This window comes from Salmo salar, chromosome ssa02 (assembly GCF_905237065.1).
Source record: "Salmo salar chromosome ssa02, Ssal_v3.1, whole genome shotgun sequence".
Lineage (NCBI taxonomy): Eukaryota > Metazoa > Chordata > Actinopteri > Salmoniformes > Salmonidae > Salmo > Salmo salar.
In genome coordinates this window covers 19,607,725-19,629,249 of record NC_059443.1, presented here as the reverse complement: position 1 = coordinate 19,629,249, position 21,525 = coordinate 19,607,725, and the positions used below count along the sequence as shown (strand labels likewise).

At 43.4% G+C, this 21,525-nt stretch overlaps 2 protein-coding genes across 5 annotated transcripts in view; both read left to right on the top strand.

Moving 5' to 3' along the window:
- Positions 1 to 9,923, top strand: part of LOC106573456 (ADAMTS-like protein 4) — a 139,083-nt gene extending 129,160 nt beyond the window's left edge. For both annotated transcript variants that reach the window (XM_045699199.1, XM_045699188.1), the window contains exons 11-17: positions 2,059 to 2,188; positions 2,372 to 2,576; positions 3,376 to 3,549; positions 3,751 to 3,918; positions 4,185 to 4,364; positions 4,751 to 4,898; positions 7,460 to 9,923. In XM_045699199.1, the coding sequence (XP_045555155.1) occupies positions 2,059 to 2,188; positions 2,372 to 2,576; positions 3,376 to 3,549; positions 3,751 to 3,918; positions 4,185 to 4,364; positions 4,751 to 4,898; positions 7,460 to 7,590 (1,136 nt within the window). In that variant the 3' untranslated portion in view covers positions 7,591 to 9,923. The remainder of the gene's footprint in view (positions 1 to 2,058; positions 2,189 to 2,371; positions 2,577 to 3,375; positions 3,550 to 3,750; positions 3,919 to 4,184; positions 4,365 to 4,750; positions 4,899 to 7,459) is intronic.
- A 1,467-nt stretch (positions 9,924 to 11,390) lies between these two features.
- Positions 11,391 to 21,525, top strand: part of LOC106573460 (CUGBP Elav-like family member 3) — an 80,852-nt gene continuing 70,717 nt past the window's right edge. For 2 of the 3 annotated variants that reach the window (XR_006760032.1, XM_045699163.1), the window contains exons 1-3: positions 11,392 to 11,982; positions 12,203 to 12,230; positions 12,534 to 12,782. Coding sequence is in view for 2 of the 3 variants with exons in the window: in XM_045699163.1 (XP_045555119.1) it covers positions 12,638 to 12,782 (145 nt within the window). In the remaining variant the exon portion in view is untranslated. Of the gene's footprint in view, positions 11,983 to 12,202; positions 12,231 to 12,533; positions 12,783 to 21,525 lie in introns of all 3 variants that reach the window. The other variant, XM_045699177.1, reaches the window with a different exon arrangement.

The window sequence follows — 21,525 nt, the reverse complement described above, 5'->3', positions numbered from 1 at the left end:
TAACTTTCCCACCAGGCTCCCAGTACATCAGGGATCATCAACTAGATTCATCCTATAACTTTCCCACCAGGCTCCCAGTACAGCAGGGATCATCAACTAGATTCATCCTATAACTTTCCCACCAGGCTCCCAGTACATCAGGGATCATCAACTAGATTCATCCTATAACTTTCCCACCAGGCTCCCAGTACATCAGGGATCATCAACTAGATTCATCCTATAACTTTCCCACCAGGCTCCCAGTACATCAGGGATCATCAACTAGATTCATCCTATAACTTTCCCACCAGGCTCCCAGTACATCAGGGATCATCAACTAGATTCATCCTATAACTTTCCCACCAGGCTCCCAGTACATCAGGGATCATCAACTAGATTCATCCTATAACTTTCCCACCAGGCTCCCAGTACATCAGGGATCATCAACTAGATTCATCCTATAACTTTCCCACCAGGCTCCCAGTACAGCAGGGATCATCAACTAGATTCATCCTATAACTTTCCCACCAGGCTCCCAGTACATCAGGGATCATCCTATAACTTTCCCACCAGGCTCCCAGTACATCAGGGATCATCAACTAGATTCATCCTATAACTTTCCCACCAGGCTCCCAGTACATCAGGGATCATCAACTAGATTCATCCTATAACTTTCCCACCAGGCTCCCAGTACATCAGGGATCATCCTATAACTTTCCCACCAGGCTCCCAGTACATCAGGGATCATCAACTAGATTCATCCTATAACCTTCCCACCAGGCTCCCAGTACATCAGGGATCATCAACTAGATTCATCCTATAACTTTCCCACCAGGCTCCCAGTACATCAGGGATCATCAACTAGATTCATCCTATAACTTTCCCACCAGGCTCCCAGTACATCAGGGATCATCAACTAGATTCATCCTATAACTTTCCCACCAGGCTCCCAGTACATCAGGGATCATCAACTAGATTCATCCTATAACCTTCCCACCAGGCTCCCAGTACATCAGGGATCATCAACTAGATTCATCCTATAACTTTCCCACCAGGCTCCCAGTACATCAGGGATCATCAACTAGATTCATCCTATAACTTTCCCACCAGGCTCCCAGTACATCAGGGATCATCCTATAACTTTCCCACCAGGCTCCCAGTACATCAGGGATCATCCTTTAACTTTCCCACCAGACTCCCAGTACAGCAGGGATCATCCTATAACTTTCCCACCAGGCTCCCAGTACATCAGGGATCATCCTATAACTTTCCCACCAGGCTCCCAGTACATCAGGGATCATCCTTTAACTTTCCCACCAGGCTCCCAGTACAGCAGGGATCATCCTATAACTTTCTCACCAGGCTCCCAGTACATCAGGGATCATCCTATAACTTTCCCACCAGGCTCCCAGTACATCAGGGATCATCCTTTAACCTTCCCACCAGGCTCCCAGTACATCAGGGATCATCCTATAACCTTCCCACCAGGCTCCCAGTACATCAGGGATCATCCTATAACCTTCCCACCAGGCTCCCAGTACATCAGGGATCATCCTATAACCTTCCCACCAGGCTCCCAGTACATCAGGGATCATCCTATAACCTTCCCACCAGGCACCCAGTACATCAGGGATCATCAACTAGATTCAGCTGTGGGACAATATTTTCTTGAGCGGATGGTCAGGGGGCCAGAACATAATCGACCTTAAGAAGCCCAACAGATATAATATTTGACTAAAACATCATAATTTCATACCTTGCTTATATTTGTATACAATCACATATACAGTATCTCTCTATTATGCGTAGGAATAATTTGGAACAGATTTCAAAAATGTAAATCAATTGGAGCTGTTTTTCTGGTGTTTTTACAGTCTTTTGTGTCCAACAATAAAATAAAAATGGGGGGTGGGCTCAGAAAATCAGCCACGGGCCAAATTTGGCCCCCGGGCCCCCAGTTGAGGAACCCTGCTTTACAGGGTACTTGATGGTGATTGTGATGGTGATGGTAGTGATGGTGATGGTGATGGTAGTGCTGGTAGTGGTGGTGGTGGTGGTGATGAGGATGATGTGTTTCAGGGTCCCAGTACAGGGCGATCCTGTGTATTAACCGCCATAGTGACGAGGAAGTCCCAGACAGGAAGTGTGACTCAGCAGCAAGACCCTCCCCTGAGGAGGAGCCCTGCAACACGCACCCCTGCCCAGCATTGTGAGTGTGTGGATCTATGAACAGCCATAAGCAATAATCATAGTGTATAGTGTATATATGTATTAACGGTCTCCTCATCTCTCTCTCCTCTGTGTGTGTGTGTGTCTCTGTGTGTGTCTCTGTGTGTGTCTCTGTGTGTGTCTGTGTCTGTGTGTCTCTGTGTGTGTCTGTGTGTATGTGTAGCTTCGAGGCCAGCTCATGGTCAGAGTGCAGTGTGTCTTGTGGTATGGGAGTACAGCAGAGACAGCTTCAGTGCAGACAGAGCTTTGGGAACCGTTCCACCATGGTTCAACCACAACGCTGCTCCAACCTAACCCCACCTGACCTCACCCAGTCCTGCCAGCTACGACTCTGCTCACACTGGGAGATAGGCACCGACTGGAGCTCTGTGAGTATAGAAAGTGGCAGGGTGGTATGTTAATATTCACACTGGGAGATAGGCACCGACTGGAGCTCTGTGAGTATAGAAAGTGGCAGGGGGGTATGTTAATATTCACACTGGGAGATAGGCACCGACTGGAGCTCTGTGAGTATAGAAAGTGGCAGGGGGTATGTTAATATTCACACTGGGAGATAGGCACCGACTGGAGCTCTGTGAGTATAGAAAGTGGCAGGGTGGTATGTTAATATTCACACTGGGAGATAGGCACCGACTGGAGCTCTGTGAGTATAGAAAGTGGCAGGGTGGTATGTTAATATTCACACTGGGAGATAGGCACCGACTGGAGCTCTGTGAGTATAGAAAGTGGCAGGGGGGTATGTTAATATTCACACTGGGAGATAGGCACCGACTGGAGCTCTGTGAGTATAGAAAGTGGCAGGGTGGTATGTTAATATTCACACTGGGAGATAGGCACCGACTGGAGCTCTGTGAGTATAGAAAATGGCAGGGGGGTATGTTAATATTCACACTGGGAGATAGGCACCGACTGGAGCTCTGTGAGTATAGAAAGTGGCAGGGTGGTATGTTAATATTCACACTGGGAGATAGGCACCGACTGGAGCTCTGTGAGTATAGAAAATGGCAGGGGGGTATGTTAATATTCACACTGGGGAATGGTGTATGTGTGTTTAGTTTGACATTTTATGAGAATGTGTGTTGACGTCTATAGGTTGTGATCCATCCTGTTGTCCAATGTCTTTGTTCTACTGTAGGTTTTCCTAACATTCTCATTTGAACTCAACAGTGCTCAGTGGACTGTGGCATGGGGAAGAAAACTCGTAATGTCCGCTGTGTCAGTGACCATGGCAGCGTGGTGAATGACAAGGAGTGTAACTCCAGGCTCCGCCCACAAGGAAGTGAGGACTGTCACATGGGGCCCTGTGTAACCAACTGGTACTTCACTGGCTGGTCCAACACTGTGAGTACTACACACACACACACACACACACATACACACACACATACACATACACATACACATACACACACACACACACACACACACACACACACACACACACACACACACACACACACACACACACACACACACACACACACACACACACACACACACACACACTAACTTCTCTAATACCCCCATCTCTCTCTCTCTCAGTGTTCAGCCCCGTGTGGTCCAGGGGTTCAGAGGAGAGAGGTGTTGTGTCTGACCCGTGGAGGGAGAGAGGGAGGAGAGTGTTTGGGGAACAAACCGGCGGACATGAAGGCGTGTAACGGGGGTCCGTGTGCTCCCACCTACATGTGGTACAGTAGCCCCTGGGGTCAGGTAAGAGGAGCAGGGGGTGTGGCAGCCATCGATCAATACTGTTACCAATATAATCAGTCACTTCAATTCAATAATTATTTTTTGGAATGGATGGATAGATATTTACCTATAAAAAAGAAATGCATAGTACTGTAATAGCAGATGAATAGGAAGAAAATGTAATGTTTTCCACCTCTCTTCCCTCTCATCTTTTGTCCTCTCCTGCCTCTCTTCCCTCTCACTCCTTGCTATTTTTCTCGCCCTCCTCCCTCTCTTCCCTCCTCCAGTGTAGCGCTCCATGTGGAAATGGAACTCAGCGAAGGGACATCATCTGTGTGGAGAAGATGGGGACAGATTTCAAAGTGGCACCGATCAGCCAGTGTGCCCAGCTGGAAAAGTCTCCCTCGGTGCAGACGTGTGCGATGGAAGCATGTCAGCCTCAGTGGTTTACTACGGAGTGGAGCGCGGTGAGAGAGGGAGGAGAGGGGAGGAGAGGAGAGGAGAGGGAGGAGAGGAGAGGAGAGGAGGAGAGGAGAGAGGGAGGAGAGGAGAGAGGGAGGAGAGAGGGAGGAGAGGAGAGGAGAATGGGAGTAGAGGAGAGAAAGAGGAGAGAGGGCGAGAGGGAGGAGAGGAGGAGGAGAGAGGGAGGGAGGAGGAGAGGAGGAGGAGAGAGGGAGGAGAGGAGAGAAGGAGGAGCGAAAGAGGAGAAAGGGAGGAAAGGAGAGAGGGTGGAGAGGAGAGGAGAGGAGGATGAGAGAGAACATAATTACGACATTGGATTGCAGTTGGTTGTTGATCATGAGAAAGATGTTGATCATCCTCCTCTCTCTTTCTCCTCTTCTCTCTCCCTCAGTGCTCTCGTTCCTGTGGTAAGGGGCTACAGATCAGAGAAGTACGGTGTCTCACACCTGACAAACAGCACAGCCCAGAATGCTCCCTTACAGACAAACCTGACCAGGAGCAGCTCTGCAATACCATACCCTGCAGTCCACAGGTCGCAGGTGTGTGTGTGTGTGTGTGTGTGTGTGTGTGTGTGTGTGTGTGTGTGTGTGTGTGTGTGTGTGTGTGTGTGTGTGTGTGTGTGTGTGTGTGTGTGTGTGTGTGTGTGTTACTGTATGTTTACAGTGCCTTCAGAAAATACTTTTCCCACATGTTGTGTTACAAAGTGGAATTAAAATGGACTTCATTGTCATTTTTTATCAATGATCTACACAAAATACTCTAATGTCACTGCAATAAATAAATAATAATAATTGTATATATGGAAAATAAAACACTAATATATATTGATTAGATAAGTATTCAACCCCCTGAGTCAATACATGTTAGAATCACCTTTGGCAGTGATTACAGCTGTGAGTCTTTCTGGGTAAGTCTCTAAGAGCTTTGCACAACTGGATTGTACAATATTTGCCAATTATTCTTAAAACAATTATTCAAGCTCTTTGAAGTTGGTTGTTGATCATTGCTAGACAGCCATTTTCAAGTCTTGCCATAGATTTTCAAGACGATTTAAGTCAAAACTGTAACTAGGCCACTCAGGAACATTCAGTATCGTCTTGGTAAGCAAATCCAGTGTATATTTGGCCTTGAAAGGTATATATTTGTCCTAAATTCATCTCCTAGTGTCTGGTGGAAAAGCAGACTGAACCAGGTTTTTCTTTAAGAGTTTGCCTGTGCTTAGCTCTATTTCGTTTATTTTTATCCTAAAAAACTCCCGAGGCCATGCCAATGACAAGCATACCCATAATGTGATGCAGCCACCACCATGATTGAATATATGGAGAGTGGTACTCAATTATGTGTTGTGTTGAATTTGCCCAAAACATATCTTTGCCACATTTTTTGCAGTATTACTTTAGTGCCTTATGATAAACAGAATATATATTTTTTCTTTCTGTACAGGCTTCCTTCCTTTCACATTTAGGTTTGTATTCTGGAGTAATTACAATGTTGTTGCTCCATCCTCAGTTTTCTCCTATCACAGCCGTTAAACTGTTTTAACATCACAATTGGCATCATGGTGAAATCCCTGAGTGATTCCCTTCCTCTCCAGCAACTGAGTTAGGAAGGACACCTGTATCTTTGTAGTGACTGGGTGTATTGATACACCATCCAAAGTGTAATTCATAACTTCACCCATGCTCAAAGGGATATTCAAGTCTGCTTGATTTTTTTACCCATCTACCAATCGGTGCCCTTCTTTGTGAACCATTGGAAAATCTCCCTGGCCTTTGTGGTTGAATCTGTGCTTGAAATTCACTGTTCGACCTTACAGATAATTGTATGTGTGGGGTATAGAGATGAGGTAGTCATTTAAAAATCATGTTAAACACTATTATTGCACAGAGTGAGTCCATGCAACTTATTATGTGACAAGTTAAGCACATTTTACTCCTGAATTTATTTAGGCTTGCCATAACAAAAGTTGAATACTTATTGACTCAAGACATTTCAGCTTTTCATATTTTATTGATTTGTAAACATTTCTAAAAACATAATTCCACTTTGACATTATGGGGTATTGTGTGTAGATTAGTGACACAAAATCTAAATTTAATCCATTTTAAATTCAGGCTGTAACAGCAAAATGTGGAAAAAGTCAAGGGGTGTGAATACTTTATGTGTAATGACGTGTGTGTAGGTTGCAGGGAGGTCAGGCGCAGGAGAATCCAACTTGGTATAAATGGAGTAGTTTAATAACGTTAACAAAACTCCAAAACCAAAGTACATAATAAATAAAGGTGGGTACAAGAACCCGTCGCGCACCAATCCATAAATCACGAGCATACCAACAAACAATCTCTGACAAGGACATGAGGGGAAACAGAGAGTTAAATATACAACATGTAATGAATGGGATTGGAACCAGGTATGTTGGAAGACAAGACAAAACCAATGGAAAATGAAAAATGGATCAATGATGGCTAGAAGACCGGTGACGTCGACCGCCGAGCACCACCCGAACAAGGAGAGGCATCGACTTCAGCAGAAGTCGTGACATTATGAAGGCACTGTACAGTATGTGTGAGTGTGTGTTGCTTGTGAGATTTGAAATCTAACCCTTTCTTTCTTTCTCCCTCTCCTTCCCTTTCCCTTCTCCTCTCCTCATCTTCCCTCTCCCCCTCTTCCTCCTCCCCTCCACTCTTCCCTCTCACCCTCTCCGCCTCCCCTCCACTCTTCCCTCTCCTCCTCCCCTCCACTCTTCCCTCTCACCCTCTCCTCCTCCCCTCCACTTTTCCCTCTCCCCCTCTCCTCCTCCCCTCCACTCTTCCCTCTCCCCCTCTTCCTCCTCCCCTCCACTCTTCCCTCTCACCCTCTCCTCCTCCCCTCCACTTTTCCCTCTCCCCCTCTCCTCCTCCCCTCCACTCTTCCCTCTCCTCCTCCCCTCCACTCTTCCCTCTCCTCCCCTCTTCCCTCTCCCCCTCTCCTCCTCTCCTCCTTCCCTCTCCCCCTCTCCTTCTCCCCTCCACTCTTCCCTCTCCCCCCACTCCTCCTCCCCTCTCCCCCTCTCCTCCTCCCCTCCACTCTCCCCCTCTCCTCTGCTCTACTCTCTCTGTAGATGAGAACTGCCGGGACCGGCGTCATAACTGTGTGATGGTGGTTCAGGCCAGACTGTGTGTCTACTCCTACTACAAGACTGCCTGCTGCGCCTCATGTACCCAGAGTGCTCAGCGGGCCAAGAGGCACTGACCAGCCAATAACAGGCTTCCAGCCGAGGTCAGCCAGGGGTCAGGGTTTAAGGGGTTAGAAGTCAAAGTGCAGGTTACCATAGAAATGATCAGACCATAGAAATGGAGTGGGTAGAGTGGATATATTACCACATGAAGTGGGGATTGAATTGTGTTCTGGGCCAGATGTACAGCCGTTAGAAAAGGGATGTTTTGGAATGTGAGTTAATTTGTTACTTACTACATTTCTTACATTTTATGGGTTATCTGCGTATGCAAAAAAAAATCCAATGACATTGTACAGAGCTCCATGATATGGAATACATCTGATTTCTATGTCCACTCTTTCTGTTTCTATGGCTGAGAGATGCTGTGGATGATGTATGTACACCCAGGACCTGGGTCCAGAGCTCTGTCCCAGTAGCCAAACTTGCATACTACTGAGTGTGAGGTGAAGTATTGTCCATGCATACTATGTAGTATGCTAGTATGGATAGATGGGACCCAGAAGATATAACCCAATAGCAGTATAAAACCTGCTGGAAGTTTCTATGATGTATGTTTTCTATGTTTGTGTTCTATACGCAAAAAAAAACTATTTTAAATGTCTCCTCAGTGTTTATACAGCATCATCAACATTTGGTGAAAACATACCAAAATGTAAAATGGTGGCCTAGTACAAGTGACCTGTTTTTAAAGGACAATAGTGGAGAGATGTCCATAACCTGAGAACGCCCCCAATCTGAAAACAAGCAGGGGTAGAATGAAACGACTGTATGGTCTATTGGTGACTGTCCAGGTATCCAACCTGTGCCCTCACGACTGTTAGCCCACTGAACTAAAGCCAAGGCATTACCCCTGAGAGCTAATACCAGTGTTCAGGTCTCAGCTAAGGTTACACCGAACCACCTCTGCTACATACAGAAAATATACCACCACCTGAGACATTTCAATTGCATCATCTGACCCATCAATATGTTCAAGAATGGTATTGAAATAACATTGTATTCATTTATGCATTCATTTTCAGAAATGCATTTTCCACAATATGCTGAAGAGCAAGCTGTGTCTTAAAGGTCCAATTCAGCTGTTTTTATCTCAATATCAAATCCTTTCTGGGTAACAATTAAGTACCTTACTGTGATTGTTTTCAATTTAAATGGTCAAAAAGAAGAAAAAAAAACTTCTTAGCAAAGAGCAATTTCTCAAGCAAGACTTTTGCTAGGAAACTGAAAACTACTGTAGCTGTTATTGGCAGAGAGGTTTGAAACTATTTCTCTTATTGGTCTCTTAACTAACTGGTGATGTCACCAGGCAGACCAAAACTTCATCCCACCAAAACAGGGTGAAATTTCAGGCGGTCTTTTCAAACAGCCCTTACACTAAAATGGAATTATCATAATTTTCACAATTTCACAGTATTATTCCAAACTCATAGTGTTGAAGGATATATAAAACATAGGGAAATCACGTTTTTGAGTGCACTGGGCCTTTAACTCCCAAAGGAGCAAGTTGTGACAGTAGTAAGGAACATCTCCCTAACTAATTTGTGTTTTTACTGAAAACGTTTAAAAGGGTTGTCTTTGACTTAAACAAAGCTCTTTTTAACATATATTGCCCCTATGCCTTATGACATAGTTGTAACATGTTACTGTATGTTACGTCTACATCATACGGACACACACACACACACACACACACACACACACACACACACTCCACAGGTGAACGATGTGTATATTTGTCAGTCAATATTATATTTGTATGTCTATATTTCTGTGTGAACATATACTTAATATACATATACATAAATATCTCCTATATTGTGGTATGATTTGAATTTTAGGCATACTGTACATGTTAACTGTATGCATATATTCATATAAAAGTATTAATATTTTTCAGTCATCATATTAAGAAGAACAAATTATATTTTGCTACCCTTGGATGGTGTGTGTTGTGTGTGTTTGTGTGTGTTTGTCGTCCTGTCTCTGTGAAGTTGCCTATTTGTGTTTATTTGTGTGAGTATGCAGCCATGGGTGTATTCTTGTATGAGTCTATCTGTGAATGTCATTCTCATGTTTTAAATCGTTTTTAGTAGAAACAAAAAGTTTTATATTAAAAAGTCTGAAAAAAAGGATAGTAATTTATCTATTATAAAAAATACATGTAATTTATTTTTTTGCTTAAGAGGAGCTGTAGCAAATTCCCTTTGTTGCTATCGTGTCAGAGTTTATGATCAGAAGTTATTGCATAGAAGTATATGGATTTTGTATTATTTTGAAAAAGGCAAACGAGTGTGTGGAAAATGCTATCACAAACTTAATTTGAAATAAAAACTATAATGAGAAAATAGTTTGCCTTTTTCTATTTTGTGCACTTTTCTTCCCCCCAATTAGCAGGCCTCAATGTCCATTGAGACCTACAGTACATTGTAATAAAGTAGACCTACATGTCCTCAGTATTGTGTGCTTGTGAAGCTGTAGCCGACTTGTCTTCCCTTGTTCAGAATAGACTCGTTTGTGTTGTGATGATAACTCAAGCAAGCTTAATATGACTTCATGGATCTAACGTTTTCTCTACGAACAAACGACACCATTCTGGGTATAAATGCTAAACTGACCGTAAATCAGGATCAATAGGGGGCAATTTCGCCCTATTCTAGCCCTAGGCCTACCCCACAGACGACAGAGAAACCGAAAAGCCTCCAGTTCTGACACCACCATGAAAGAGGCCCGAGCATGAGTTCCTCATGCATGCTCGTGCTGTTGCCTACAGCTACGCTCAGTGATACGGTGTAGATCTCCGGGTAAGGCCGCGCGTGCCGTCCAGCGGCTTGTTCCTGGTATAGACCCGGCGTGTGTGAACTGACGATATATAACGATGGGGGGCAGTAGGCGGGGAGAGGGGGCATGAGGTGGTGGGAGGCAGATGGTGACCTTTCAGAGTAAATTACCCTGAACTCTCTGACTCCTCTCCTTAAGCGCGAGGAGGTGGCAGAAGAAAAGAAAAAACACACCCGAAAGAGACCAAAGAGAACCCCACCAGCAATAAAGATGAGTTAAAAAGCTTCATAGTTTGATGAAGGTTGTAAATATATTGGTTCAGGACCATGGACAGATGAGGTCTGCTGTGCCTGTCTGTATCAGAGCGGGGAGGATCCCTCCCTCACTAGGCTGATACGACGGTGTATTATTGTAGGTTAACCCATACTGTTAGATCAGTGTAGTCTGTAGTATAGGCCTATCTTCTCTATTTTCGCTCTCTCCCCTTTCTCTCGCACATTAGGCTAGCCTATTTGTGCACATCGTGGATATGACTACGAATGTAGCGTTTGTTCAACACGCAGAAGAGAACTGGTTAGGGCAACCTCAAGGCTGGCGTGTGCGTGTTGTGTGCGCAGCTGTAGTCGTGACGCCGCTCGCGCGCGCTGGTAGTATGGCAGGCTTCAGCACCACGGCCAGAGCTCGCTGCCAGAACAATAGGCAGCACGGCGTTCCAGAACTACAGGCACCGTCCACGAGCACATACATACTGGACACTAACGAAGACATAGTCAAAGAGCTTGTTTGAAAACGCTTATACAAATTGTCGACTAATCCTGGTTTTGATAACTGAAATAGCTGTCCATATATATTCCACAGTGTTCCCTATATTTTACTTTCAGGGCTAAAAGGTGTAGGCTACGCCGAAAGATAAAATGGGTTTTCTTTTTAAGGTTGGAGTAGAGTTTTTGACGGTCCCTGCCTTTTACGTCACAGCCTGTCAACCGCTCGAGGGAGAGGGGGGAGGGAGGGCAGGATAGAGAGAGGGAGACACCGGCAGACGACGTCAAAAGCTACGGTAGCCTATACACTGAGGGAAAGAGGGGTAGCGCGGGAGGAAAACGTTAGATATTAATAAGTATATTTTAATATATGTGTTAGCCTTTAAATGTCTATATAAATGGACTGCTGGATTTATCAATAGCTGGCTGCTACAGAAATAGTTTTAAAGAATATAGCCTTGTAGCCTAATTATTGCAGAAATTTGACTATTCTAACAGACAGGGCAATACTCAGAGAGTGACTGACCGGATTTGCCAAGAGTCGTGACGAGAGGATAGAGCAAATAACGGATCACCAAGGCACCGGGTTGGGGATATGTGATCTGATGGTCGCTTGCCAAGACGTGAGACCTTAACGGGAGCAGCAACTCCACTGATCTGTTACGGATTCGAAACCGGGAGAGGGAGCGATTGGCACAAAGAGCGGAGAACGAATCGCATAGAGCCTCCTATTCCCCGAGGGAGGATAACAGGAGACGCGCACTGAAGACAACAACGCCACGGCAAAACGTGGAAAAATAAACAAAATAATCTCAAATTACTCTGGGGATTATTTCACAACGTGGAGTGAAGGATCTCTTGAAATCGGTAGGATTTTTAACACCAAGGCTCCATATTGTGTTTTTGTGCGCATGTGTTTTGTGTGTGTTTTGTGTGTATGTTGAGCCGGGGCGGACAAAGAGATGAGCCCCCATACGTTGACATCCAATGAGTGTATGTAACCTACAGCTGGCCAAACAAAGAAACCGCTCACAGCCGCTCTACAGCGCTCATCTACCGTCTAAACCATATATTTTCCTTTCCCCAGGGGCTCCGAACACTCTCACGTCCTAAAGGTAATATATCAGTTTTATTGATATTTAATTTTAATTTCGGTTTTATTGCAATTTAAATGTCTTAATTATTTTTTGATTGGCTGATCATCATTTGCATAATTGTTTTTGTGAGAAGCGCAAGTGCCATTGTTTGTGTCAATAGGCTAATATTGTAAATATATGAGAATTCATCCAAAAATATTGATTTGGTTTTATTCAATTAATCAATGATTATCCTATATTGTGAAAAAAAGAAAATAACACATTTACATATCTTGTTTTTATGTCCATCTCCTTTTCCTTCTCTCCTCCAACACCCTCCAGCTCTGGTCGCTTCTCTCCAGAGGATCACGACTCTGCTCGCACTCACCCCGCTCTTCTCACCTCGAACCCCGCAAAGCGCCTGTCGTTCTCCCCGCTGTGTCCCGATGAAGGAAGCCGACGCGATCAAGCTGTTCGTGGGGCAGATTCCTCGGAATCTAGAGGAGAAGGACCTCAAACCGATCTTTGAACAGTTCGGGAAGATCTACGAGCTGACGGTGATAAAGGACAAATACACCGGCATGCACAAAGGTAGGCGAATAATGGGAACCCAGCCACCTGTAGAAATAATTCCGGACACAAATAGGCGTTTGGGCTAGACTACTCACTGGCAGACAGACAGGCAGACACCCACAAATAAACAAACACACACACACACACACACACACACACACACACACACACACACACATGCACGAACACACACGATACACACACACACACACACACAAACATACAGCCACAGGAGATTAAGACACACACTTAAAAATATTTTCAAGATCAAGTGTGTGTGCTAGTGTAGGTTGATAGTAATGCTGTTGTAGGTTGATAGTAATGCTGGTGTCGGTTGATAGTAATGCTGGTCTAGGTTGATAGTAATGCTGGTCTAGGTTGATAGTAATGCTGGTCTAGGTTGATAGTAATGCAGGTCTAGGTTGATAGTAATGCTGATGTAGGTTGATAGTAATGCTGGTCTAGGTTGATAGTAATGCTGGTCTAGGTTGATAGTAATGCTGGTGTAGGTTGATTGTAATGCTGGTGTAGGTTGATAGTAATGCTGGTCTAGGTTGATAGTAATGCTGGTCTAGGTTGATAGTAATGCTGGTCTAGGTTGATAGTAATGCAGGTCTAGGTTGATAGTAATGCTGGTCTAGGTTGATAGTAATGCTGGTCTAGGTTGATAGTAATGCAGGTCTAGGTTGATAGTAATGCTGGTCTAGGTTGATAGTAATGCTGGTGTAGGTTGATAGTAATGCTGGTGTAGGTTGATAGTAATGCTGGTCTAGGTTGATAGTAATGCTGGTCTAGGTTGATAGTAATGCAGGTCTAGGTTGATAGTAATGCTGGTCTAGGTTGATAGTAATGCTGGTGTAGGTTGATAGTAATGCTGGTGTAGGTTGATAGTAATGCTGGTCTAGGTTGATAGTAATGCTGGTATAGGTTGATAGTAATGCTGGTGTAGGTTGATAGTAATGCTGGTATAGGTTGATAGTAATGCTAGTGTAGGTTGATAGTAATGCTGGTCTAGGTTGATAGTAATGCTGGTCTAGGTTGATAGTAATGCTGGTGTCGGTTGATAGTAATGCTGGTGTCGGTTGATAGTAATGCTGGTCTAGGTTGATAGTAATGCAGGTCTAGGTTGATAGTAATGCTGGTCTAGGTTGATAGTAATGCTGGTCTAGGTTGATAGTAATGCTGGTGTAGGTTGATTGTAATGCTGGTGTAGGTTGATAGTAATGCTGGTGTAGGTTGATAGTAATGCTGGTCTAGGTTGATAGTAATGCTGGTGTAGGTTGATAGTAATGCTGGTCTAGGTTGATAGTAATGCTGGTGTAGGTTGATAGTAATGCTGGTCTAGGTTGATAGTAATGCTGGTGTAGGTTGATAGTAATGCAGGTCTAGGTTGATAGTAATGCTGGTCTAGGTTGATAGTAATGCTGGTGTAGGTTGATAGTAATGCTTTTGTAGGTTGATAGTAATGCTGGTATAGGTTGATAGTAATGCTGGTGTAGGTTGATAGTAATGCTGGTGTAGGTTGATAGTAATGCTGGTATAGGTTGATAGTAATGCTAGTGTAGGTTGATAGTAATGCTGGTCTAGGTTGATAGTAATGCTGGTCTAGGTTGATAGTAATGCTGGTGTAGGTTGATAGTAATGCTGGTGTAGGTTGATAGTAATGCTGGTCTAGGTTGATAGTAATGCTGGTCTAGGTTGATAGTAATGCTGGTATAGGTTGATAGTAATGCTGGTATTGGTTGATAGTAATGCTGGTCTAGGTTGATAGTAATGCTGGTCTAGGTTGATAGTAATGCTGGTGTAGGTTGATAGTAATGCTGGTATAGGTTGGTAGTAATGCTGGTGTAGGTTGATAGTAATGCTGGTCTAGGTTGATAGTAATGCTGGTCTAGGTTGATAGTAATGCTGGTCTAGTTTGATAGTAATGCAGGTCTAGGTTGATAGTAATGCTGGTCTAGGTTGATAGTAATGCTGGTCTAGGTTGATAGTAATGCTGGTCTAGGTTGATAGTAATGCTGGTATTGGTTGATAGTAATGCTGGTGTAGGTTGATAGTAATGCTGGTCTAGGTTGATAGTAATGCTGGTCTAGGTTGATAGTAATGCTGGTCTAGGTTGATAGTAATGCTGGTGTAGGTTGATAGTAATGCTGGTATAGGTTGATAGTAATGCTGGTGTAGGTTGATAGTAATGCTGGTCTAGGTTGATAGTAATGCTGGTCTAGGTTGATAGTAATGCTGGTCTAGGTTGATAGTAATGCTGGTATAGGTTGATAGTAATGCTGGTATTGGTTGATAGTAATGCTGGTCTAGGTTGATAGTAATGCTGGTCTAGGTTGATAGTAATGCTGGTGTAGGTTGATAGTAATGCTGGTATAGGTTGGTAGTAATGCTGGTGTAGGTTGATAGTAATGCTGGTCTAGGTTGATAGTAATGCTGGTCTAGGTTGATAGTAATGCTGGTCTAGTTTGATAGTAATGCTGGTATAGGTTGATAGTAATGCTGGTCTAGGTTGATAGTAATGCTGGTCTAGGTTGATAGTAATGCTGGTCTAGGTTGATAGTAATGCTGGTATTGGTTGATAGTAATGCTGGTGTAGGTTGATAGTAATGCTGGTCTAGGTTGATAGTAATGCTGGTCTAGGTTGATAGTAATGCTGGTCTAGGTTGATAGTAATGCTGGTGTAGGTTGATAGTAATGCTGGTATAGGTTGATAGTAATGCTGGTGTAGGTTGATAGTAATGCTGGTCTAGGTTGATAGTAATGCTGGTGTAGGTTGATAGTAATGCTGGTCTAGGTTGATAGTAATGCTGGTCTAGGTTGATAGTAATGCTGGTGTAGTAGCACTATCATTGATGTTAACACTTCCACAGTAGAGTAGGCTGTCTGTTTAGCATGTGTCTGATGATGGGTCACCATGGAAACTCTGTCACTAATCACCCTCTCCTGATCACATACAGTACCAATCAAAAGTTTGGACTCATTCAAGGGTTTTTCTTTATTTTACTATTTTCTACATTTTAGAATAATAGTGAAGATATTAAAACTATGAAATAACACAAATGGAATCATGTATTAACCAAAAAAGTGTTAAACAAATCAAAATATATTTTATATTTGAGTTTCTTCTAAGTAGACACCCTTTGCCTTGATGGCAGCTTTGCACACTTTTGGCATTCTCTCAACCAGCTTCATGAGGTGGTCACCCGGAATGCATTTCAATTAACCGTTGTGCCTTGTTAAAAGTTAATTTGGGGAATTTATTTCCTTCTTAATGCATCAGTTGTGTTGTGACAAGGTAGTGGTGGTATACAGAAGATTGCCCTATTTGGTAAAAGACCAAGTCCATATTATCTCAAGAACAGCTCAAATAAGCAAAGAGAAACAACATTCTATCATTACTTTAAGACATGAAGTTCAGTCAGTCTGGAAAATTTCAAGAAGTTTGAAAGTTTTTTCAAGTGCAGTCGCAAAAACCATCAAGCGCTATGATGAAACTGGCTCTCATGAGGACTGCCACAGGAAAGGAAGACCCAGAGTTACCTCTGCTGCAGAGAATAATTTCATTAGTTACCAGCCTCAGAAATTGCAGCCCAAATAAATGCTTCACAGAGTTCAAGTAACAGACACATCTCAACATCAACTGTTCAGAGGAGACTGCATGAATCAGGCCTTCATGGTCGAATTGCTGCAAAGAAACTACTACTAAAGGACACCAATAAGAAGAAGAGACTTGCTTGGGCCAAGAAACATGAACAATGGACATTGTACAGGTGGAAATCTGTCCTTTGGTCTGGAGTCCAAATTTGAGATTTTTGGTTCCAACCGCTGGGTCTTTATGAAACAAAGTGTAGGTGAACAGATGAATCTCTGTATGTGTAGTTCCCACCATGAAGCATGGAGGAGGAGGTGTGGGGGTGCTTTGCTGGTGACACTGTCTGTGATTTATTTTGAATTCAGAGCACACTTAACCAGCATGACTACCACAGCATTCTGCAGCGATACACCATCCCATCTGGTTTGGGCTTAGTGGGACTATCATTTATTTTTCAACAGGACAATGACCGAACACACCTCCAGGCTGTGTAAGGGCTATTTGACCAAGAATGAGAGTGAGAGAGTGCTGCATCAGATGACATCACAATCACCCGACCTCAACCCAATTGAGATGGTTTGGGATGACTTGGACCGCAGAGTGTAGAAAAGCAGCAACAAGTGCTCAGCATATGTGGGAACTCCTTCAAGACTGTTGGAAAAGCATTCCAGGTGAAGCTGGTTGAGAGAATGCCAAGAGTGTGCAAAGCTGTCATCAAGGCAAAGGGTGGCTACTAAAATATTAAATATATTTTGGTTTGTTTAACACTTTTTTGGTTACTACATGATTCCATATGTGTTCTTTCATAGTTTTGATATCTTCACTATTATTCTAAAATGTAGAAAATAGTACAAATAAAGAAAAGCCTTTGAATGAGTAGGTGTGTACCAGTCAAACTTTTGACTGGTACTGTATATCAAACAGTGTCTTCTGGGAGAGGATGGGGGAAGGAGGGAGTATATTCTTTCTCTCTTTCAGTCTTTCTCTCTGTTTTGCTCTCTCTCGCTCACACTCTCTAATCCTCTAGTGTCTGTGCACGTGCGTACACACGTGCGCGTGTGTGTACTCAGTCGTGAGCTTGGTTGGTTTTTGGATCACTGTCGTCCTGATCTCTCTGTTTATCTCTCCGCCCCAGCCCTCCCTCACCTTAAATGGGAAAACATGGAATGCGGTCCAATCTGTAGGTTAAACATTGGGATTTTCTGGGAAACGCCAACAGCTCCTACATTATTAGAGAGATGGGCATAAAGACATCCTCTATGACTGGAGAGCAGCCTGTCATATCCTTAGAAATACTCCCGAACACCTCTCTCTCTCTCTCTCTCTCTCTCTCTCTCTCTCTCTCTCTCTCTCGCTCTCGCTCTCGCTCTCGCTCTCTCTCTCAGCAGGTGTCCTGACCCTTAGCCTTTAAGCCATGACCCCAAGTCACTCTAGTTCAGATGATGGGTGTTATCTTAATGTCTGTCTAACCCTGGCATACCTCTAGTCTAGTATACAGTCACACACACACACACTAGGTAGACCCATTTTTCTGACCTGGGGTGTTATGTAACAGCTTAGCCGTTTCTCCAGTCAGTATAATGGAGTGGTAAGCCTACTGATTCAAGCCTGCTGAGAGGGAGACCATCTCCAGTTTGGAGAATCCCCTTTAGAGCTGCAACAATAAGCCCATCTTTAAGAGGGCCCTGTGTGTGTGTGTGTTGTGAGGGGGGGGTCAATGTTAATTTCTATTAAGTGTGTGTGTGTTTGAAGGGGGGGGGGTCATTGTTAATTTCTATTAAGTGTGTGTGTGTTTGGAGGGGGGGGTCATTGTTAATTTCTATTAAGTGTGTGTGTGTGTTTGGAGGGGGGGTCATTGTTAATTTCTATTAAGTGTGTGTGTGTTTGGAGGGGGGGTCATTGTTAATTTCTATTAAGTGTGTGTGTGTTTGGAGGGGGGGTCATTGTTCATTTCTATTAAGTGTGTGTGTGTTTGAAGGGGGGGGTCATTGTTAATTTCTATTAAGTGTGTGTGTGTTTGGAGGGGGGGGTCATTGTTAATTTCTATTAAGTGTGCGTGTGTTTGGAGGGGGGGTCATTGTTAATTTCTATTAAGTGTGTGTGTGTTTGGAGGGGGGTCATTGTTAATTTCTATTAAGTGTGTGTGTGTTTGGAGGGGGGTCATTGTTAATTTCTATTAAGTGTGTGTGTGTTTGGAGGGGGGGTCATTGTTAATTTCTATTAAGTGTGTGTGTGTTTGGAGGGGGGGTCATTGTTAATTTCTATTAAGTGTGTGTGTGTTTGGAGGGGGGGTCATTGTTAATTTCTATTAAGTGTGTGTGTGTTTGGAGGGGGGGGTCATTGTTAATTTCTATTAAGTGTGTGTGTGTTTGGAGGGGGGGTCATTGTTAATTTCTATTAAGTGTGTGTGTGTTTGGAGGGGGGGTCATTGTTAATTTCTATTAAGTGTGTGTGTGTTTGGAGGGGGGGTCATTGTTAATTTCTATTAAGTGTGTGTGTGTTTGGAGGGGGGGTCATTGTTAATTTCTATTAAGTGTGTGTGTGTTTGGAGGGGGGGTCATTGTTAATTTCTATTAAGTGTGTGTGTGTTTGGAGGGGGGGGTCATTGTTAATTTCTATTAAGTGTGTGTGTGTTTGGGGGGTCATTGTTAATTTCTATTAAGTGTGTGTGTGTTTGGAGGGGGGTCATTGTTAATTTCTATTAAGTGTGTGTGTGTTTGGAGGGGGGGGGTCATTGTTAATTTCTATTAAGTGTGTGTGTGTTTGGGGGGTCATTGTTAATTTCTATTAAGTGTGTGTGTGTTTGGAGGGGGGGTCATTGTTAATTTCTATTAAGTGTGTGTGTGTTTGGAGGGGGGGTCATTGTTAATTTCTATTAAGTGTGTGTGTGTTTGGAGGGGGGGTCATTGTTAATTTCTATTAAGTGTGTGTGTGTTTGGAGGGGGGGGTCATTGTTAATTTCTATTAAGTGTGTGTGTGTTTGGAGGGGGGGTCATTGTTAATTTCTATTAAGTGTGTGTGTGTTTGGAGGGGGGGTCATTGTTAATTTCTATTAAGTGTGTGTGTGTTTGGAGGGGGGGGTCATTGTTAATTTCTATTAAGTGTGTGTGTGTTTGGAGGGGGGTCATTGTTAATTTCTATTAAGTGTGTGTGTGTTTGGAGGGGGGGTCATTGTTAATTTCTATTAAGTGTGTGTGTGTTTGGAGGGGGGGTCATTGTTAATTTCTATTAAGTGTGTGTGTGTTTGGAGGGGGGGTCATTGTTAATTTCTATTAAGTGTGTGTGTGTTTGGAGGGGGGGTCATTGTTAATTTCTATTAAGTGTGTGTGTGTTTGGAGGGGGGGGTCATTGTTAATTTCTATTAAGTGTGTGTGTGTTTGGAGGGGGGGTCATTGTTAATTTCTATTAAGTGTGTGTGTGTTTGGAGTAGGGGGGGTCATTGGTAATTTCTATTAAGTGTGTGTGTGTTTGGAGGGGGGGGTCATTGTTAATTTCTATTAAGTGTGTGTGTGTTTGGAGGGGGGGTCATTGTTAATTTCTATTAAGTGTGTGTGTGTTTGGAGGGGGGGTCATTGTTAATTTCTATTAAGTGTGTGTGTGTTTGGAGGGGGGTCATTGTTAATTTCTATTAAGTGTGTGTGTGTTTGGAGGGGGGGGTCATTGTTAATTTCTATTAAGTGTGTGTGTGTTTGGAGGGGGGGGTCATTGTTAATTTCTATTAAGTGTGTGTGTGTTTGGAGGAGGGGGGGTCATTGGTAATTTCTATTAAGTGTGTGTGTGTTTGGAGGGGGGGTCATTGTTAATTTCTATTAAGTGTGTGTGTGTTTGGAGGGGGGGTCATTGTTAATTTCTATTAAGTGTGTGTGTGTTTGGAGGGGGGGTCATTGTTAATTTCTATTAAGTGTGTGTGTGTTTGGAGGGGGGGTCATTGTTAATTTCTATTAAGTGTGTGTGTGTTTGGAGGGGGGGTCATTGTTAATTTCTATTAAGTGTGTGTGTGTTTGGAGGGGGGGGTCATTGTTAATTTCTATTAAGTGTGTGTGTGTTTTGGGGGGGGTCATTGTTAATTTCTATTAAGTGTGTGTGTGTTTGGAGGGGGGGGTCAATGTTAATTTCTATTAAGTGTGTGTGTGTTTGGGGGGGTCATTGTTAATTTCTATTAAGTGTGTGTGTGTTTGGAGGGGGGGTCATTGTTAATTTCTATTAAGTGTGTGTGTGTTTGGAGGGGGGGTCATTGTTAATTTCTATTAAGTGTGTGTGTGTTTGGAGGGGGGGTCAATGTTAATTTCTATTAAGTGTGTGTGTGTTTGGAGGGGGGGTCATTGTTAATTTCTATTAAGTGTGTGTGTGTTTGGAGGGGGGTCAATGTTAATTTCTATTAAGTGTGTGTGTGTTTGGAGGGGGGGGTCATTGTTAATTTCTATTAAGTGTGTGTGTGTTTGGAGGGGGGGTCAATGTTAATTTCTATTAAGTGTGTGTGTGTTTGGAGGGGGGGGTCATTGTTAATTTCTATTAAGTGTGTGTGTGCGCTTTGTAGAGGTGTTCTAATCTTGCTGTTGTTATAAGTGTGTGCGTGTGTGTGTCTCTTTGTCGGTATCTGTGTTTGTCTCTACAGTATGTCTGTTTGTGTCTCTGTGTGTCTGATTATGTGTGTGTCTCTGTGTGTGTATGTCTCTGTGTGTGTCTGTGTGTGTCTGTGTGTGTCATTATGTGTGTGTGTGTGTGTTGTTGAGTCATGCTGGACAGGGCTGATGGTTCTGTAAGCGTTCTGAGCTAGCATGTTGCTCTGCTGTGTGTATAACTACTCTGAGATCAGCCCTGGTTAACTTGCTGCCTGTTGTCTTAGTGGTGGTGACAGGTTTGTGACAGGTGTAGGAACAACACTGGCCAGCCGCTCTACCTACACACAGGTACATGAGAGAGAGAGAGAGAGAGAGAGGTTTGGGAACGAGTGTGAGTGGTTCTTTAGTAGTGAGTTAGATGAATAGAGTGAATGTGAGTTTTATTGGGTCTTCAGGATGTGTTGTTCTGAGCTGTGCTGTTTTGAGTTGCGCTGTGCCGTGTCGTATCCTCGTCAGCTGTAGGTTAACTGTGTTTATGGGGCTTGTAGAAAACCAGTCGCTTTTCACATTATGGACTTGAAAATGAGGAACAGGGAAAGGAAGC